The following is a 22,316-nucleotide window of genomic DNA, read 5'->3' as shown; positions in this document are numbered from 1 at the left end:
GTGTGTGAGCCCTGCGACAGACTGGCGACCTGTCCAGGGTGGATCCCGCCTCTCACCCTAAGACAGCTGGCATAGGCTCCAGCGACCCTGAAAAGGATAAGGACGGAGGGATGGATGGATGAATGGATGGATGGATGGATGGACGGATGAATGGATGGAAGGATGGACGGATGAATGGATGGATGAATGGACAGACGGATGAATGGATGGATGGATGGATGGACGGATGGACAGATGGACGGATGAATGGATGGATGAATGGATGGATGGACGGACGGACGAATGGATGGATGAATGGACGAATGAATGGATGGATGGATGGACGGACGGATGAATGGATGAATGGATGGATGGATGGATGGATGGAAGGATGGACGGACGGATGAATGGATGAATGGATGGATGGATGGATGGATGGAAGGATGGACGGATGAATGGATGGATGAATGGATGGATGGACGGACGGACGAATGGATGGATGAATGGACGAATGAATGGATGGATGGATGGACGGACGGATGAATGGATGAATGGACGAATGAATGGATGGATGGATGGATGGACGGACGGATGAATGGATGAATGGATGGATGGATGGATGGATGGAAGGATGGACGGATGAAAGGATGGATGAATGGATGGACGGATGGATGGATGGATGGATGAATGGACGGACGAATGGATGGATGAATGGACGGACGGACGGATGGATGGACGGACAGACGGACGGTTGAATGGATGGACGGACGGACGGATGAATGGATGGACGGACGGACGGACGGACGGACGGATGAATGGATGGACGGACGGATGGATGAATGGATGGACGGACGGATGAATGGATGGATGGATGGACGGACGGACAGACGGACGGATGAACGGACGGACAGACGGACGGATGAATGGATGGACAGACGGATGGATGGATGGATGGATGAATGGATGGACGGATGGATGAATGGACAGACGGACGGATGGATGGATGGATGAATGGATGGACGGATGGATGAATGGACAGACGAATGGATGGACGGATGGATGAATGGACAGACGGACGGATGGATGGATGGATGAATGGATGGATGGACGGATGGATGAATGGACGGATGGACGGACGGATGGATGGATGAATGAATGGATGGACGGATGGATGAATGGATGGATGGACGGATGGATGAATGGACGGATGGATGGATGAATGGATGAATGGATGAATGGATGGATGAATGGACGGACGGACGGACGGACGGATGGATGAATGGATGGACGGACGGATGGATGAATGGACGGATGGATGGATGGATGAATGGACGGATGGATGGATGGATGGATGAATGAATGGATGGACCGATGGATGAATGGATTGATGGACGGACGGATGGATGAATGGATGGATGGATGGATGAATGGACGGACGGACGGACGGACAGATGGATGGATGGATGGATGGATGAATGGATGAATGGATGGATGAATGGACGGATGGATTGACGGACGGACGGATGGATGAATGGACGGATGGATGGATGAATGGACGGATGGACGGACGGATGGTCTTTACGTGTGTTATTAGCAGGTGTGTTTGAGCCTGGAGTGTAACGCTGAGTGTGCACACAGCAAACATCACTGCAGGCGTCGTGATGACTGACGGAGCTCTACAAATTAAACTGTCTTTTTATACGTAAATATAAAAACATAATTTTAACCACAGAGACACGATGTCACTGTGTATGTTCTTATTGTACCTGATTACACCAGCTGACCTTTGTTTGCAGGCAGAATGACCAGCACACAGGTCAACATGTGGATTCATTTATTTTAAAATCATGCAGCTGGTCTACAGTTGCTAATATATGATCTTATTTCTGTGTATAACTGTGTGTGTGAGTTTTTCAGATTTTTAATTCTTTTTTTATTTTATGACTTAAATGTTGATTTTTTCAGCATTTTCTGGCTTTTCACCAGAACAGCTGTGAGGTGATGCATCACAGCTCCAACCTCTGATGTGTTTGTACAGAGGAAACAACACATTTATCATCTTATTACTGAGTGAACACGACACTGATCCATGCAGGTAGGAGTTCAGCTCTGTGACGCTCACCTTATGTCAGACATCATAACACTGAAAAATAATGATGATGATGAGGTTACCTTCACTCCGTCGGCCTTCTTGTTGCTCCCGCTCTTTCCTCCTGAGCGAGGGATGAGAACAAAGAGAGAGAGAAGCAGCAGAGTCAGGAAGAAAGGAACAAAAGCAGCAAACAGGAGAGACGGCATCGTACCCAGGACCTCTGCCCACGTGCCCTTCAGCCGGCGGTCTGATCGCAGCACAGACTGAAGACAGTGGGTCACATGTCGGAGTAAAAATACTCAGACTTCCTGCTGCAGATTCAGGGAGTTCCCGGCGTGACATGTGGGTCGCTCAGTGAGCGGCGAGGCCAAATTTAGGACCAACTTGAGATAGTTGGAGAGCAGAAAGTGTGCACGCATTCCTGAGCGTCCGCAAACAGCCAATCAGAGAGCTCAGAACAACCAGCTCAGTATCACAACATGTGTTTGTTCTGCTCACATTACAAGAACATCAAATACTGTACACCAAGGACTAAACTCCATTCAAATATCTGCTAATTTAACATCAGTCTGCATGTTGCTCAGCACTTTTCTAAAGCTCAGAAATATCCTGCTGAAAAACTAGTTCATGCATTTATTACTTCCAGGCTGGACGACTGTAATTCATTATTATCAGGAAGTCCTAAAAACTCCCTGAAAAGCCTTCAGCTAATCCAAAATGCTGCAGCAAGAGTCCTGACAGGGACTAGAAAGAGAGCAGATTTATCCTGTTTTGGCTTCCTGTTAAATCCAGAATTCAAAATCCTGCTCCTCACATACAAGGTCTTAAATAATCAGGCCCCATCTTATCTTAATGACCTTGTAGTACCATATCACCCTATTAGAGCACTTCGCTCTCACACTGCAGGCCTACTTGTTGTTCCTAGAGTATTTAAAAGTAGAATGGCCCCGCCCCTCCCTGAGCCTGGTTCTGCTGGAGGTTTCTTCCTGTTAAGAGTTTTTCCATCCCACTGTCACTGAGAGCTGCCTCTCAGAGTGTTGTCTGACTGTTTCCTCTGTTTAGTCTTTATGTGACAGTAAAACTGCATCGAGCTCATCTGATGCTGTGCAGATGAAGACGAGTTGAATTATTCCAGCGTTTGTGTTTAATATCTGTGGACTCTTCATGCAGCGCCGTCGTCTCTCAACAGTCGACCTAAAACTGTTTCTGAGTCCTCGCTTGTGAAACAGGAACAAGTGGGCGGGGCAAACATAGCATGGGAAAACTGTGGACACAGACACACTGACAGGGCCATCATGCTCGCCGAGTCGCCTGTGTCGCACACCCATTATGACATCACACTACGTGTCATGTGACACAGTCTTTGTGGTGTTTCAGCCGGTTGTGCACGTCTCGTCTTTTTGTAACCTGGCGTGTGTTGCTTTGGCCGCTGCGGCTGTGTCGGTGGTTTCCCCGCTATCTTTAGAGCTCAGTGTGTGTGTGTCTGGGACAGCTGCTGCACACACACACACACACACACACACACACACACACACATACAGTGATAACGTGTTTATTGTGTGTAAGCTGGCAGCTGACTGGTGGATTTCTCTGTGCAACCTCCTGCTACTGGAACACAAACCTGCAGGTCAAAGGTCAAACTTGCTGCTGCCACAAGCTGTGTGACTTACTGACAGTTAATAGGAGACAGCCTCAAATTGTACATGACCTTTGACCACACTGGGTGGGTCCGGGGGGGTGGGGTCTTACCAGAGAAATTCCTGGTGGCCAACATGGTGGTGAGAATGGCTCCCTGAAGGAAAGAAGGGATAAAAATAAAAGCACAGAAAATTATGACAGAATTTATTTCTGATTTTCTAAAAATGATTATTATGTGAATTTAAAACAGATTAACTTCAACATTTCCTTTAAAACAACAAAGAGTCAAAAGCAGCCGTGACCACAAATCTGAGCTTTGGAAACTTTTTTCCTCCGTGGTCACTAAAAACACTAAAACTTCATGGTTTTATTTTGAAAGTCCACCTTCAGTTTCCTCCTGGCGTTGAACTTCTTCAGACACTCAACCGTTTCCTGTCTGTGCATGCAGGACGCCACTGTGGATCGGTGCTGGGAGGAAGAAGAACATCATCATCATCGTGAGGAGCAGAGCAGGACAGAGAACAAGGTCAAAGGTCAAAGGTGAGAGGGTCTCACAGAGATCCAGGGGTGTTTGAGCGCCTCGGCAGCTGTGATGCGTTTGGCCGGGTTGATGGTCAGCATCTTATTGATGAGATCTTTGGCTTCAGGAGTCACCGTGTCCCACTCCGGGGAAGGAAACTAGGAAGCAAAGACACAGGGAGAGGAGGCAAGGAGAGGACGAGTTTAAATTAGAACAACTGTAATAACAAAGGTGTTAAAGCCCCGCCCACAATGGTTAAACTGTCAATAAAGTACAGGTGAACAGTCGTGATGTCAAGTGACCTACATCATAGGCGCCAGCTTTGATCTGCTGGTACAGACGATGCTGATCTTCATCCCAGAATGGAGGATAACCGACCAATAGGATGTAGAGAATCACACCTGAGACAGAAGACCATAAAAAATTTAATAAATACACCTGACAAAAATAAAATGCAATAAAACATAAAAAAAAAAATCCACAGACAGACAGAAAAACCATAAAAGCTAAAAAAAAAAAGTGGAAGAAGGAATGAATGTGAAAGATAAAAGAGACAAAAATGTCCTCAGAGACTGAAAATAAAGAAAGTAAAAACACTAAACGTGAAAACAACACCCTGGACATAAACCCTGAGTAAAAAATAAACAAACTGCACATGAGTGGAGGAAACATAAAGAAAGAAGAAACGGTAGAAACAGGAAGTAGAGACTCACCACAGGCCCAGAGGTCGACTGCTTTCCCGTATGGGTCCTTCCTGAGGACCTCTGGAGACAGATAACCTGGAGTCCCCGCAAAGCCTGAAAACAAACACATGTTTACACACAGTTGCTGTTTTGGAAGACCCTTGTTTATGTGACAAAGCGGCACAAATAAAAAATTTAGATTAATGAAGACCATCATCATCACCATCATCACCACAGTCACCATCATCAGCACCACCATCACCACAGTCACCATCATCATCGTCACCATCACCATCACTATCATCATCGTCACCATAATCATCATCATCATCACCACCATCACCACAGTCACCATCATCATCACCACCATCATTACCATCACCACCATCAACATCATCTTCATCACCATCATCATCATTGTCATCATCATTATCAAAACAATCATCACCATCATCATCATCACATCATTTCCATCATGTCACCATCATTACCATCTTTACCATCATCGCCATCAACATCATCTTCATCACCATCACCATCACCATTATCAACACAATCATCACCATCACTTGGTGCTCTTACCGAACCATGCCTGCTGGTCTCCTTCCACCTCGATGGCGAGGCCAAAGTCGGCGAGTTTCACCGCCGCTCCTTTGGACTTGGAGGCCAGGAGGAGGTTCTCAGGCTGCAGACACAACAGACATGCTAACACGCTAACTCTAACCGCACTGGTTTGCACGAAAGGTGCTAAGGATGCTAACAGGACCGTTAGAGGACTTGGAGCCTGTCTCAATACGCGTACTTGTGCGTATAGTACTGTTCCAATTCAAGTACGCATCAAGCCAAGAACGCCAAAAAATCCCGGATGTGTTCCCGCTCCGCCTGTTTTATCGAGCATGCATCAGTGGTGACTTGTGTGGACTTGGTACAGCTAAGTATCCCAGAATGCATTTCGTCCAAAACCCAATCGCGGCAATGGTGGACGAGCGGGGCTAAAAACTTTTAAATACTTCTGGGTCACAAAATAAACGTTTAAGTTATTTTCAAGCGAGAATGTAGCTGTGTAAGCTTCAAATATCTGCTCGATTTATCAACATATCGCATATTTCCAAACGTACTCCGACGTTTTCGGAGCCGTCCGTCACTCGCCAGCTCCACAGCAGACAGCGAGGTCGAGGATCACTAGAGCCGGCGACAACAGCGGACTCCTGGCACATCTTTTTGAACCCCCCCCCTCCCCGCGGTCTTTCGCTACTGAGGTTAAACATGATATATAAGTCACTTAGATCACTTCGAAATGTTAATGTTTGGTTTATTTCAGTGTTTTATTTGTTCCTGAGTAAATCGGTTTGGCTGAGATTAAAGATTAAAGCTTCATAACATATTAATATCAGTTAAATTAAGAGGCGACGGCAGTAAAAACTCCGGACCTGTGACATCATCAAGTACGCTGGTGTTCCAGTTGTGCAAATTGCGAGTCCGTGCTCGCCGAGTACACGAGCACGGACTCGCGTACTTGAGAATTGACAAAGAGTCTTGGTTTCATTGGTTTCTTCCCGTCTTTAATCAGAGACCAGCAGCTCTGGGCTCAATTCACCCGTCTGCTGTAATCAGCTGTTCATGTTTTGATGTGCAGCTGATTACTGTTGTGTGTAACGCTGGTGTGTTGTTTGTCATGTAAACACTGTGTTTGTGTGGGCGGCTGTTAAATCATCACACATGCTATAACTCAGGCTTAACAAGCCAGACCTCGTTCAAATAATCGATTTTCCTGCTGCTGGTTACGAGCAGGTTATTAACAGAACTCGGCGGTCAGACAGCCAATAGGATTATGTCACCTGACGTGTCGGGTACCTTTAGGTCTCTGTGGACCACGCCCATCTGATGACAATGTAGCACCGCCTCCAAAATCTGCTGGATACAGTGACTGTTCAGAAAGAGGTCAGAGGTCAGAGGTCAGCAGCAGATACAGCACAGAAGAAGAAGTCTGAAGAGTGCGTCTCTTACCTGGCATCAGCTTCACTGTAATATTCTCTCGCTACGATGTCTTCAAACAGCTCTCCACCTGTCACACTGACACACACAGACACACAACGTCATGAGACACACAACACAAAACGTCAGGAAATTACACAACCATGAGACACACAACACACAACGTCAGGAAATTACACAACCATGAGACACACAAACACAAAGCGTCAGGAAATTACACAACCATGAGACACACAAACACACAACGTCAGGAAATTAAAACCCTGAGACACAAACACACAACGTCAGGAAATTACACAACCATGAGACACCCAACACAAAACGTCAGGAAATTACACAACCATGAGACACACAACACACAACGTCAGGAAATTACACAACCATGAGACACACAAACACAAAGCGTCAGGAAATTACACAACCATGAGACACACAAACACACAACGTCAGGAAATTACACAACCCTGAGACACACAAACACACAACGTCAGGAAATTACACAACCCTGAGACACACAAACACACAACGTCAGGAAATTACACAACCCTGAGACACACAAACACACAATGTCAGGAAATTACACAACCCTGAGACACACAACACAAAACGTCAGGAAATTACACAACAATGAGACACACAACACACAACGTCAGGAAATTACACAACAATGAGACACAATGCACACAACGTCAGGAAATTACACAACCATGAGACACCCAAACACAAAACGTCAGGAAATTACACAACCATGAGACACACAACATAAAACGTCAGGATATTACACAACCATGAGACACACAACACAAAACGTCAGGAAATTACACAACCATGAGACACACAACACAAAACGTCAGGAAATTACACAACCCTTAGACACAGAACACAACGTCAGGAAATCACACAACCCTGAGACACACAACACACAACGTCAGGAAATCACACAACCATGAGACACACAAACACACAACGTCAGGAAACTACACAACCCTGAGACACACAACACACAACGTCAGGAAATTACACAACCATGAGACACACAAACACAAAGCGTCAGGAAATTACACAACCATGAGACACACAAACACACAACGTCAGGAAATTACACAACCCTGAGACACACAAACACACAACGTCAGGAAATTACACAACCCTGAGACACACAAACACACAATGTCAGGAAATTACACAACCCTGAGACACACAACACAAAACGTCAGGAAATTACACAACAATGAGACACACAACACACAACGTCAGGAAATTACACAACAATGAGACACAATGCACACAACGTCAGGAAATTACACAACCATGAGACACCCAAACACAAAACGTCAGGAAATTACACAACCATGAGACACACAACACAAAACGTCAGGATATTACACAACCATGAGACACACAACACAAAACGTCAGGAAATTACACAACCATGAGACACACAACACAAAACGTCAGGAAATTACACAACCCTTAGACACAGAACACAACGTCAGGAAATCACACAACCATGAGACACACAAACACACAACGTCAGGAAACTACACAACCCTGAGACACACAAACACAAAACATCAGGAAACTACACAACCATGAGACACACAACACACAACGTCAGGAAATTACACAACCATGAGACAAACAAACACAACGTCAGGAAACTACACAACCCTGAGACACACAACACACAACGTCAGGAAATTACACAACCATGAGACACACAAACACAAAACGTCAGGTAACTACACAACCATGAGACACACAACGTCAGGAAACTAAACAACCATGAGACACACAACGTCAGGAAACTACACAACCCTCAGACACAAACACACAACGTCAGGAAACTACACAACCCTGAGACACACAACACACAACGTCATGAAATTACACAACCATGAGACACACAACACACAACGTCAGGAAATTACACAACCCTGAGACACACAAACACACAACGTCAGGAAATTACACAACCCTGAGACACACAAAAACACAACGTCAGGAAATTACACAACCCTGAGACACACAAACACAAAACGTCAGGAAATTACACAACCATGAGACACCCAAACACAAAACGTCAGGAAATTACACAACCATGAGACACACAAACACACAACGTCAGGAAACTACACAACCCTGAGACACACAAACACAAAACGTCAGGAAATTACACAACAATGAGACACACAACACACAACGTCAGGAAATTACACAACAATGAGACACACAGCACACAACGTCAGGAAATTACACAACCCTTAGACACACAAAAACACAACGTCAGGAAATTACACAACCCTGAGACACCCAAACACAAAACGTCAGGAAATTACACAACCATGAGACACACAAACACACAACGTCAGGAAACTACACAACCCTGAGACACACAAACACAAAACGTCAGGAAATTACACAACAATGAGACACACAACACACAACACACAACGTCAGGAAATTACACAACAATGAGACACACAGCACACAACGTCAGGAAATTACACAACCATGAGACACCCAAACACAAAACGTCAGGAAATTACACAACCATGAGACACACAACACAAAACGTCAGGAAATTACACAACCCTTAGACACAGAACACAACGTCAGGAAATCACACAACCATGAGACACACAAACACACAACGTCAGGAAACTACACAACCCTGAGACACACAAACACAAAACATCAGGAAACTACACAACCATGAGACACACAACACACAACGTCAGGAAATTACACAACCCTGAGACACACAACACACAACGTCAGGAAATTACACAACCATGAGACACACAAACACAACGTCAGGAAACTACACAACCATGAGACACACAACACACAACGTCAGGAAATTACACAACCATGAGACACACAAACACAAAACGTCAGGAAACTACACAACCATGAGACACACAACGTCAGGAAACTACACAACCATGAGACACACAACGTCAGGAAACTACACAACCCTGAGACACAAACACACAACGTCAGGAAACTACACAACCCTGAGACACACAAACACACAACGTCAGGAAATTACACAACCTTGAGACACACAAACACACAACGTCAGGAAATTACACAACCTTGAGACACACAAACACACAACGTCAGGAAAATACACAACCATGAGACACACAACACAAAACGTCAGGAAATTACACAACCATGAGACACACAACACACAACGTCAGGAAATTACACAACCCTGAGACACAGAACACAACGTCAGGAAACTACACAACCATGAGACACACAAACACACACGTCAGGAAATTACACAACCATGAGACACACAACACACAACGTCAGGAAATTACACAACCCTTAGACACACAAAAACACAACGTCAGGAAATTACACAACCCTGAGACACACAAACACAAAACGTCAGGAAATTACACAACCATGAGACACCCAAACACAAAACGTCAGGAAATTACACAACCATGAGACACACAAACACACAACGTCAGGAAACTACACAACCTTGAGACACACAAACACAAAACGTCAGGAAATTACACAACCATGAGACACACAACACACAACGTCAGGAAATTACACAACAATGAGACACACAGCACACAACGTCAGGAAATTACACAACCATGAGACACCCAAACACAAAACGTCAGGAAATTACACAACCATGAGACACACAACACAAAACGTCAGGAAATTACACAACCCTTAGACACAGAACACAACGTCAGGAAATCACACAACCATGAGACACACAAACACACAACGTCAGGAAACTACACAACCCTGAGACACACAAACACAAAACATCAGGAAACTACACAACCATGAGACACACAACACACAACGTCAGGAAATTACACAACCCTGAGACACACAACACACAACGTCAGGAAATTACACAACCATGAGACACACAAACACAACGTCAGGAAACTACACAACCCTGAGACACACAACACACAACGTCAGGAAATTACACAACCATGAGACACACAAACACAAAACGTCAGGAAACTACACAACCATGAGACACACAACGTCAGGAAACTACACAACCCTGAGACACAAACACACAACGTCAGGAAACTACACAACCCTGAGACACACAAACACACAACGTCAGGAAATTACACAACCTTGAGACACACAAACACACAACGTCAGGAAATTACACAACCTTGAGACACACAAACACACAACGTCAGGAAAATACACAACCATGAGACACACAACACAAAACGTCAGGAAATTACACAACCATGAGACACACAACACACAACGTCAGGAAATCACACAACCCTGAGACACACAACACACAACGTCAGGAAATCACACAACCATGAGACACACAAACACACAACGTCAGGAAACTACACAACCCTGAGACACACAACACACAACGTCAGGAAATTACACAACCATGAGACACACAAACACACACGTCAGGAAATTACACAACCATGAGACACACAACGCAGAACGTCAGGAAATTACACAACCATGAGACACACAAACACACAACGTCAGGAAATTACACAACCCTGAGACACACAAACACACAACGTCAGGAAATTACACAACCATGGGACACACAAACACACAACGTCAAGAAATTACACAACCATGAGACACACAACACACAACGTCAGGAAATTACACAACCCTGAGACACACAACACACAACGTCAGGAAATTACACAACCCTGAGACACACAAACACACAACGTCAGGAAATTACACAACCCTGAGACACACAAACACAAAACATCAGGAAACTACACAACCATGAGACACACAACACACAACGTCAGGAAATTACACAACCATGAGACACACAAACACAAAACGTCAGGAAACTAGAAAACCCTGAGACACACAAACACACAACGTCAGGAAACTACACAACCATGAGACACACAACGTCAGGAAACTACACAACCATGAGACACACAAACACAAAACGTCAGGAAACTACACAACCATGAGACACACAAACACACAACATCAGGAAATTACACAACCCTGAGACACACAAACACACAACGTCAGGAAACTAAACAACCCTGAGACACACAAAACACAACGTCAGGAAATTACACAACCCTGAGACACACAACACAAAACGTCAGGAAACTACACAACCCTGAGACACACAAAAACACAACGTCAGGAAATTACACAACCCTGAGACACACAACGTCAGGAAACTACACAACCATGAGACACACAACGTCAGGAAACTACACAACCCTGAGACACACAAACACACAACGTCAGGAAATTACACAACCTTGAGACACACAAACACACAACATCAGGAAAATACACAACCATGAGACACACAACGTCAGGAAACTACACAACCCTGAGACACACAAACACACAACGTCAGGAAAATACACAACCATGAGACACACAAACACAAAACGTCAGGAAATTACACAACCATGAGACACACAACACACAACGTCAGGAAATTACACAACCCTGAGACACAGAACACAACGTCAGGAAACTACACAACCATGAGACACACAAACACACACGTCAGGAAATTACACAACCCTGAGACACACAACACAAAACGTCAGGAAACTACACAACCCTGAGACACACAAACACACAACGTCAGGAAATTACACAACCCTGAGACACACAACGTCAGGAAACTACACAACCATGAGACACACAACGTCAGGAAACTACACAACCCTGAGACACAAACACACAACGTCAGGAAACTACACAACCCTGAGACACACAAACACACAACGTCAGGAAATTACACAACCTTGAGACACACAACGTCAGGAAACTACACAACCATGAGACACACAACACACAACGTCAGGAAATTACACAACCATGAGACACACAAACACAAAACGTCAGGAAATTACACAACCCTGAGACACACAAACACACAACGTCAGGAAATTACACAACCATGAGACACACAAACACACAACGTCAGGAAATTACACAACCATGAGACACACAACACACAACGTCAGGAAATTACACAACCCTGAGACACACAACACACAACGTCAGGAAATTACACAACCCTGAGACACACAAACACACAACGTCAGGAAATTACACAACCCTGAGACACACAAACACAAAACATCAGGAAACTACACAACCATGAGACACACAACACACAACGTCAGGAAATTACACAACCCTGAGACACAAACACACAACGTCAGGAAACTACACAACCATGAGACACACAACGTCAGGAAACTACACAACCATGAGACACACAACGTCAGGAAACTACACAACCATGAGACACACAAACACAAAACGTCAGGAAACTACACAACCATGAGACACACAAACACACAATGTCAGGAAATTACACAACCCTGAGACACACAACACACAACGTCAGGAAATTACACAACCCTGAGACACACAACACAAAACGTCAGGAAACTACACAACCATGAGACACACAAACACACAACGTCAGGAAATTACACAACCCTGAGACACAAACAAACAACGTCAGGAAACTACACAACCATGAGACACACAACGTCAGGAAACTACACAACCCTGAGACACAAACACACAACGTCAGGAAACTACACAACCCTGAGACACACAAACACACAACGTCAGGAAATTACACAACCTTGAGACACACAAACACACAACGTCAGGAAAATACACAACCATGAGAGACACAAACACAAAACGTCAGGAAACTACACAACCATGAGACACACAACACAAAACGTCAGGAAACTACACAACCCTGAGACACACAAACACACAACGTCAGGAAAATACACAACCATGAGACACACAAACACACAACGTCAGGAAACGACACAACCCTGAGACACACAAACACACAACGTCAGGAAATTACACAACGATGAGACACACAAACACAAAACGTCAGGAAACTACACAACCATGAGACACACAACACAAAATATCAGGAAACTACACAACCCTGAGACACACAAACACACAACGTCAGGAAAATACACAACCATGAGACACACAAACACACAACGTCAGGAAACGACACAACCCTGAGACACACAAACACACAACGTCAGGAAATTACACAACCATGAGACACACAAACACAAAACGTCAGGAAACTACACAACCCTGAGACACACAAACACACAATGTCAGGAAACTACACAACCATGAGACACACAACGTCAGGAAACTACACAACCATGAGACACACAAACACACAACGTCAGGAAACTACACAACCCTGAGACACACAACACACACCGTCAGGAAACTACACAACCCTGAGAGACACAAACACACAACGTCAAGAAACTACACAACCCTGAGACACAGACCACACACCGTCAGGAAACTGCACGGTTTTGACCTCTGGATGTGGGGACACTGGGTGGAGGGGCTCTGAATGTAGCGGCTGTAGGTGGAGGGCACTGGGTGGATAAGCTGCTTACCTGTCGACAGATGTGCTTCACCTCTGTTTGAATATTTGGATTCTGTTTGCTTGTCTTACTGATTTCTGTGGTCTTCATTGGTGGTGGTGTAAGAAAGGGGTGTGGGTGGGGTCAAAATCACGGTATAAAGGACAGTTGTAGCCACAGTGACACCACCCACTGGTGGCGTCACGGAGCCTTCGTGGTGTTTTCAGTGTGGATGTGAGGAGCTCATGAGGAGACACTCACAGGTCAAAGATGAGGTAATGATGCCCCTCCTCCGAGATGCTGTCATGCAGCCGAACTGGAAGACAGAAAAGAAAGCAGACATTTTATTTTCACGTTACACCACGTCAACCCCACAGAGCGCACACGCAGCTGCTCGCCACACAGCTGCTGGCCGAGGTCAGAGGTCACAGTCATTGGTTCTCCCTCTGCCACCCTTAAGCCTTCCTGCTTCCTGCTCTGCTGTGACTCTGACCATCATCTCCAAAATGAACTTCCTGTTTTATCCAATCAGACCACAAACTTGTCACCTCACTGAACTCACCAATCAGCTGACCAGGACGCTTATTTCCTCATACACTGCATCCAATCAGGGCAGAGGAGGCGCCCCCTGCTGTATGTTAGAAAGGCTGCAGATACATACAGGAAACTGCTGAAGATTAAGGCTGAACACCGACTGTGGCTGTTAGTAATGTGTCAGTGAGCGTGCCGTCCAAGCTGGGCGGGGCTAAGGGCGAATCAGCCATGCTGGTTTCTTCTGACACATTTAACCGATCCGTCCTCACAGGCGACTCTCAGAGCAGCTCTGCATGACTCACAGATCAGAATAAGCCTTCTTTATCTGACACTCAGACTCAGTTCATCCTCAGTCTAAAACAATGAGTTTAAGCTCCTCCCCTCTTACTTTTGATTGGCTGAGCAGGTGGGCGGAGCTTCTATAAAGCTGTGATACTGAATATTCCTGAACAGCCTGAGCTGTGGGCTCACAGGGATCACTGCACATACACCAAGACCATTCATATAAACTTGGTAAATGGCCTGTATTTGTATAGCGCTTTACTCGTCCCTAAGGACCCCAGAGCGCTTTACACCCGTTCACACACTGGTGATGGCAGCTACATTGTAGCCACAGCCGCCCTGGGGCGCACTGACAGAGGCGAGGCTGCCGGACACTGGCGCCACCGGGCCCTCTGACCACCACCAGTAGGCAACGGGTGAAGTGTCTTGCCCAAGGACACAACGACCGAGACTGTCAGAGCCGGGGCTCGAACCGGCTACCTTCCGATTACAAGACGAACTGCCAACTCTTGAGCCACGATCGGCAGCTTCACGTTTAATATGAAAATCCAGCACAGGGGCAGGGGTCATGTGACAGGAAGTGAGGAGAAGCAGAAGAGGTCCAGTTTAAACTAATAACTGATGATTTACATCCGGACAGTTGTTCTGGTTTTAGTGATTCATGCAGTGATGTGCGAGAAGACGTTTCATCCTGAATTCACAGAGCGAACGTTCAGATTTCTGTTCTGGAAAATCAAACATGGAGTTTCTTAAACGCCGTGTCACAGTTAATCAGGTCCTTCCTGTGACGGGTGTCCTCGCAGTTTGAGAAACTTGTTGGATGACGTCTCTGAGCCCGACTGAAGGCGTCTGTTTCTGCTCTCCGCTTATATTGTTTAATAGGAAGTATTATAGCTGAGGAGAGAGAAGCTGCTGCCCACACACACACACACACACACACACACACACACACACTAAATCCCGCTGCTGTACTGTGTGGGAGTGCTTTGAGAGAAAACCTGATTATTTCTTTCTGAGTGCTTTCACACAGGTACTGTGTGTGTGTGTGTGTGTGTGTGTGTGTGTGTGTGTGTAGGAGGATAGATGGTTTTGATTCCTTCACCTATGGACTCTGTTGCCTAGCAACACCACACACACACACACTCAGGGTTACGTAACACTCCTCAGTATCTGTAGAGCATCGCCTGCCCACACAAGGCAATGATTGGCCGCTCTGTTCAGCTGCAGGCTGCCGATTGGCCGGCTGGGTCCACGCGAGGTCATATTTGAACATCTGACTGACGGCGGTGAGTTTGTTTGGACTCCATCGAGCACACAGTTTGTTTTTTGGAGGTTTCGGTGTGAGGGTCTGTGCTCTGCGCTCAGACTGGACCCGCCCACAGCAGCGGCGCCTCCTGCTGGGCTTTTATTCTGAATTATTTACAGGAAGTGGCGGCCGCACACAGATCAGTTTGAGTTTAAGCGGTTTGAGCTCTGAGGCGTTTCCCACACACTCATTAAGCTGTCCACGGGCTGATCTGAGGACGCGTGAAGCCCCCTGTGCGTGCCTGACAGCAGGCAGCCGTCAGACGGAGCTCCTCATGTTGCAGAAGGCTCGCTGCTCGCTGTAACGTCATTACCAGGAGAGGCGGCTCACACATGATCTGATGAACACTCATTAAGTCGAGCTGCAGGCTCAGAGGCAGCGCCGGCATCCTGCTGCACAGCCACAGAGCAGACTCTCAGCACTAATAAAACAGATATTACACTAAGGACACACCCACTAATGACATCACAGATCAAACATAATGATCGTTCATAAACTATGGATGTAGCTTCCTGATAGGTGAAGTCAGAGATTTCCTAATATAATGTAGAACTGCGACTCTCTGGACGTCCTGTCCTACAGGGGGCGTTGTTGCTCAGCAGGGTTCGTTCAGAGACGGAAACATTAGGCCCGTGGTTACGTTTACCACAGACATCCATCTTTGCTGCTATCGTACGAGCTCAGGCTCCAGCGTGCTGATCGATTTCAGAACAACAACACTGGAGTCATGTGTTTAGTTGGGAGAGCTCTTCTGGGGTAAACAGAGTCACAGCCTCCACAAAGACGTCTTTGTCTGAGCCCAGCAGAAGTGAACCAGTATCAGTGCGGAGGATCAAGATCATGGATTTCACGTCATCTTACTATTCATCACTGATTGAAGAAAATAAGAACAACCCCTGGTTTCTCTTCAGCTCTGTAGCCAGGCTGACAAACAGTCAGAGCTCTGTTGAGCCAACCATCCCTTTAACGTTAACTAGTAATGACTTCATGAACTTCTTCACAAATAACATTTTTATCATTAGAGAAAAAATTACCAGTAATCATCCCACAGATGTAATATTATCTACAGCTACTCTTAGTACCATTGATGTTAAGTTAGACTCTTTTTCTCCAATTGATCTTTCTGAGTTAACTTCAATAATTACTTCCTCCAAACCATCAACGTGTCTTTTAGACCCCATTCCTACAAAACTGCTCAAAGAAGTCCTGCCATTAATTAATTCTTCGATCTTAAATATGATCAACCTATCTCTAATAATCAGCTATGTACCACAGGCCTTCAAGCTGGCTGTAGTTAAACCTTTACTCAAAAAGCATCTCTAGACCCAGCAGTCTTAGCTAATTATAGGCCAATCTCCAACCTTCCTTTCATATCAAACATCCTTGAAAGAGTAGTTGTCAAACAGCTAACAGATCATCTGCAGAGGAATGGTTTATTTGAAGAGTTTCAGTCAGGTTTCAGAGCTCATCACAGCACAGAAACAGCTTTAGTGAAGGTTACAAATGATCTTCTTATGGCCTCTGACAGTGGACTCATCTCTGTGCTTGTCCTGCTAGACCTCAGTGCAGCGTTCGATACTGTCGACCATAATATCCTATTAGAGCGATTAGAACATGCTGTAGGTATTACAGGTACTGCACTGCAGTGGTTTGTATCATATCTATCTAATAGACTCCAGTTTGTGCATGTAAATGGAGAGTCCTCTTCACACACTGAGGTTAATTATGGAGTTCCACAGGGTTCAGTGCTAGGACCAATTCTGTTTACATTATACATGCTTCCCTTAGGCAGCATCATCAGAAGACATAGCATACATTTACACTGCTATGCAGATGACACCCAGCTCTATCTGTCCATGAAGCCAGATAACACACACCAATGAGTTAAACTGCAGGAATGTCTTAAAGACATAAAGACCTGGATGGCCGCTAACTTTCTGCTTCTTAATTCAGATCAAACTGAGGTTATTGTACTCGGCCCTGAAAATCTTAGAAATATGGTATCTAACCAGATTCATACTCTGGATGGCATTACCTTGGCCTCCAGTAACGCTGTGAGGAACCTTGGAGTCATTTTTGACCAGGACATGTCCTTCAACGCACATATTAAACAAATATGTAAGACTGCTTTCTTCCATTTGTGCAACATCTCTAAAGTTAGAAATATCCTGTCTCAGAGTGACGCTGAAAAACTAGTTCATGCATTTATTACTTCCAGGCTGGACGACTGTAATTCATTATTATCAGGATGAAATCTGCACGTTTACTGCTCGAGTTATTTTTATTTTACTTTTAGGCTGAATGTCCCCTCTGGGGTCCATGAACACTCAGACTTCTGCAGGTAATATTTCTGAGCTCATCATCGAATTTCATCACTTTATTTATAAAACACAAATACAGAAGCAGACTGAAGTGCTGCGTCATTAAAGCACCAAAACACATGAAAAACTATTAAAAAACACATAACGAGAAAGTTAGGAAGCAAATAAAACAAGTTAAAGTAAGACGGCCGTGAACTGCACATGAGCAGGAAAAGACAACAGGCAGAGCTTTAGTCAATATTTGAAGACAGAGATGTAGAAACCCGTCCTGGAGGACGAGGCGGCTGTTCCTGAGGTCAGGGTGAAAAAGCCGTCAGCTGTAATTTGGGGAGGCGGAGCTTTTCCACAACGCCATTACATTCAAAGGCTCACGAAACTCTCACAATCTATTCATACAAGATCTCTAACAGCCTCGAGGAAGACTCTCAGTCATTCAGAGGTAAGAGCGGCCTAAGCCCATCTCTGAGGGAACATCTGTCATCCTCTTACAATGATTGCAGCCATTCCCCAACTCTGTGAATGGGACTCGTGGTTATTGATCAATGGCCATGACAATGTGCATATTAATGATCATGAGCTGACCTCCCAGCCCATTGTTCCCTCAGTGGGCTGGTTTCAGTCATTATGCAAATGTCCTGTTTGTAAGATTGGAACCTGCAGTCAGCTGAGACTGAAGACGTCACCTGATGATGACGAAACGTTTCTCCCACTGAAAACATCCAGATGAACAGATTCAACTTTTTGGGGTTTGCTCACCCGGAGCACGAGCGAGCATCAAGACTCCTTTTTGCAGTTGTAAAAACTCACTTTTCATCAATTGTTTGTTTCTCACATCTGCATTTGCATTCTCACTTTAGCCCAAAGTAAGTCAATCATCGAACGGTCTGACGGGCTCTCACGTCAACCCTTCGATGCGATTCAAACCTGATTGTACAGAAGACAGTCCCTACGTTACTGACGAAGGCGGCTCTCAGTATCGCAGTACTCGTACTGCGTGCTGTCTCCAGCACACGGTGCAGGTTTTCCTTCCAGCTGCTCAGAGATCAGCGTGTTGGAGGGAAACCTCTCCGCGTCCTCGTCTGTCGCCTCCACTCTGAGAACGACTCCTCTGTGATTTCACCGCCTTCATCACCCTCACCGTTAGCAGTCGAGGTACATACAGCAGTGTTAGTACATGCAGTACATGCAGTACATGCAGTATTACTCACCGATGTTGGGGTGTTTCAGTAGTCGACAGATTCGAGCTTCACGATCCAACTTCTGATGATCTGACAACACAAACACAGAGATTACTGATCAGAGGCATTGATCGGGGATCTCCCTCCTGACCTTGTTATTGATCAGGAGAGTCAGGAATCAGACCTGTTGTCGGTTTTCACACCGCGAGGTGATCGCAGGTGTTTCACAGACAACAGGAAATCAGTCCAATCAGAGCTCACGCTCATGAAGCATCAATGTGACGGTGATAGTTTCGTTATCTCTGATCTTCATCCAGGATAAATGCTCACTGAGGCGCTCAGAAACAGGAGAATCAGGCTTTTGCTGCCTGAGGTTTGATCTGAGCTTCAGTGTCACAGCGATGCTGAGATATCTGTGTGCACATCCAGACTCCACCGAGGCAGGAGCTGCTCACACACAGCTCTGCTGACAAAGAACGAGGTCGGTTTCAGGCCTGAGCGCCGTGAGGTGGGACCAAAGAGACCTCTGCATCAGTGGGACTTTGTCTGGTAATGACAGATCAGGATGGTTTTAAGTCAAAGTTTTATTTTCCACTTTATTTCACTGCTTAAAACCTCCTCTGACCTCCTGAAAACTTCCTGTAAAGTCTGTCTGAGGCTCCAAAGGTGAGTCAGTGCAGTGTTGGGGCTTAAATCAGGCGCGTGGCTGCTGGGAATAATGTGAGAGCTGTTTGTTGCTCCTCATCTTTATCAACACACTTCATACAACTGTGCACAGCTTTGATGCTGGAAGCTTTCTTGGTTTCTGCAGCCACGTCAGACGCCTGCGCAGTCCAGCATTAGCCGAGTTCATTTTAATGATGACGATGGAAATAAAGGTGACCCATCATGTGACCAATAACATGGTCACATGATGCTAATGATATATTTAGATATATTGTTGATATTACAGTATAATCCACGTTCTTGTGATTGTATGGAGCACCTTGATCTCAAAGGGACAGAATAATCCCATTACCTGCTGTGCTGATATTAAAATATTAGACTGTGAAGACAGTGAATGTGACCTCAGAGATTTGCTGTTCTGTTGTGTTTGTGTTTTAGTCCTTAAACACCTTCAAACAGACGTTTGTTTTTCTAACTTCAGAAGATGAAAAAAGCTTGAACCATCACAAATGTGACCTTTTATCTTATTAAACACTGAAACGAGTCAAACACAGGTTTAAAGCTGCTTTCAAAGCTGTTCACAGAGTGAGAGGAGCTGTTACACCACCTGCTGTAGAACTACACCTGTGCAGAAACTCAAAGGTGGTTTTTCTAAAGTGAACAAACGAATATTAACTCAGTGTCAAACATGCAGCACAGGGGCCAGAACCAGGTCACCAGAGGGTCCAGCTCGGGTCTTTGTGAGGTCATGAAGTTCTCCAGGTTTCAGTAAACAGCTGTTTGCTTTGTTGTCATGGCGGCGTGATGAGACAGGAGCGACCATGGAAAACTAAAAGTATTAGTAGATGTAGCGAAACATTTAAAACAGCAGTTTGGATCCAAAAAGGCAAAAACAGGTGAAGGTTTGTGTGTTTGAGCTGTGACCTGTGAGGCTCAGCGTCCCAGCAGGCTGAAGGGATGCAGAAGAACTGAGCTCACATTTTATGGCTCGTTGCTGCCTGAGGTCAGCTCAGGCCGTTCAGGCTCATCGATCAAAGAAGAAGAACAATAACTGTGTTAGAAATCACATCCTGCTGGGATACAGACCCTTCACTCGTGGTGAGCTCACTGGTCTGAACCAATCATGATCCTGTGTGACCCATGAACTGACGGTTTCCCTCCAGGTGGTCCACGGCCACAGGTAGTCCACGGCCACAGGTGGTCCACGGCCACAGGTGGTCCACGCCCACAGGTGGTCCACGCCCACAGGTGAGGACCAACAAACTGCACTGTGGATCTTTACTGTCACTGAGTCCACGCCCCGTGTAGGCCTGCTCGATATAACGATATATATCGGATGATGATATAAAAACATTTATCGTTTCCTATCACGCTATCGTTTGTTTCGTGGTGTCGCAAAATAAACTGTTTACAGCAATATTTTTCATGGTTTTGATGTCACTGTAGTTATTATTCATTTCTTAAAGTTCTCTCTTTCTCTTATATTTAATATAACCACACTACGGACGGACAAGCGCCTGTTTTTATGCGTTGTCGTTAGCAACAACGACGGTAACAGCATCGCGTGGCTCCGCTGTCCGCTTTGTTTTCCACGTAAACCTTTCACAATAAAGCTCAAGATCCTCTTGAGACTATAAAATAAACGGAATCACGGGAATGCAGAGAGTTTAAGGATGAGAAGCAAAAACG

General features: G+C 45.3%; 1 protein-coding gene across 2 annotated transcripts in view; it reads right to left on the bottom strand.

The window, feature by feature from the left end:
• Positions 1 to 22,316, bottom strand: part of camk2a (calcium/calmodulin-dependent protein kinase II alpha) — a 48,249-nt gene that overhangs the window by 14,701 nt on the left and 11,232 nt on the right. For both annotated transcript variants that reach the window (XM_084941169.1, XM_084941168.1), the window contains exons 3-13: positions 19,992 to 20,051; positions 14,602 to 14,656; positions 6,920 to 6,985; positions 6,767 to 6,839; positions 5,495 to 5,597; positions 4,943 to 5,026; positions 4,536 to 4,630; positions 4,265 to 4,387; positions 4,094 to 4,177; positions 3,821 to 3,863; positions 2,152 to 2,192 (exon numbers count right to left, since the gene is read on the bottom strand). In XM_084941169.1, the coding sequence (XP_084797295.1) occupies positions 2,152 to 2,192; positions 3,821 to 3,863; positions 4,094 to 4,177; positions 4,265 to 4,387; positions 4,536 to 4,630; positions 4,943 to 5,026; positions 5,495 to 5,597; positions 6,767 to 6,839; positions 6,920 to 6,985; positions 14,602 to 14,656; positions 19,992 to 20,051 (827 nt within the window). The remainder of the gene's footprint in view (positions 1 to 2,151; positions 2,193 to 3,820; positions 3,864 to 4,093; positions 4,178 to 4,264; positions 4,388 to 4,535; positions 4,631 to 4,942; positions 5,027 to 5,494; positions 5,598 to 6,766; positions 6,840 to 6,919; positions 6,986 to 14,601; positions 14,657 to 19,991; positions 20,052 to 22,316) is intronic.

Source organism: Perissodus microlepis, chromosome 10 (assembly GCF_051167445.1).
Source record: "Perissodus microlepis isolate ML-2025 ecotype Zambia chromosome 10, ASM5116744v1, whole genome shotgun sequence".
Taxonomy (NCBI): domain Eukaryota; kingdom Metazoa; phylum Chordata; class Actinopteri; order Cichliformes; family Cichlidae; genus Perissodus; species Perissodus microlepis.
The sequence above is the reverse complement of the archived record's forward strand: the minus strand, read 5'-3'. Positions and strand labels throughout refer to the sequence as shown.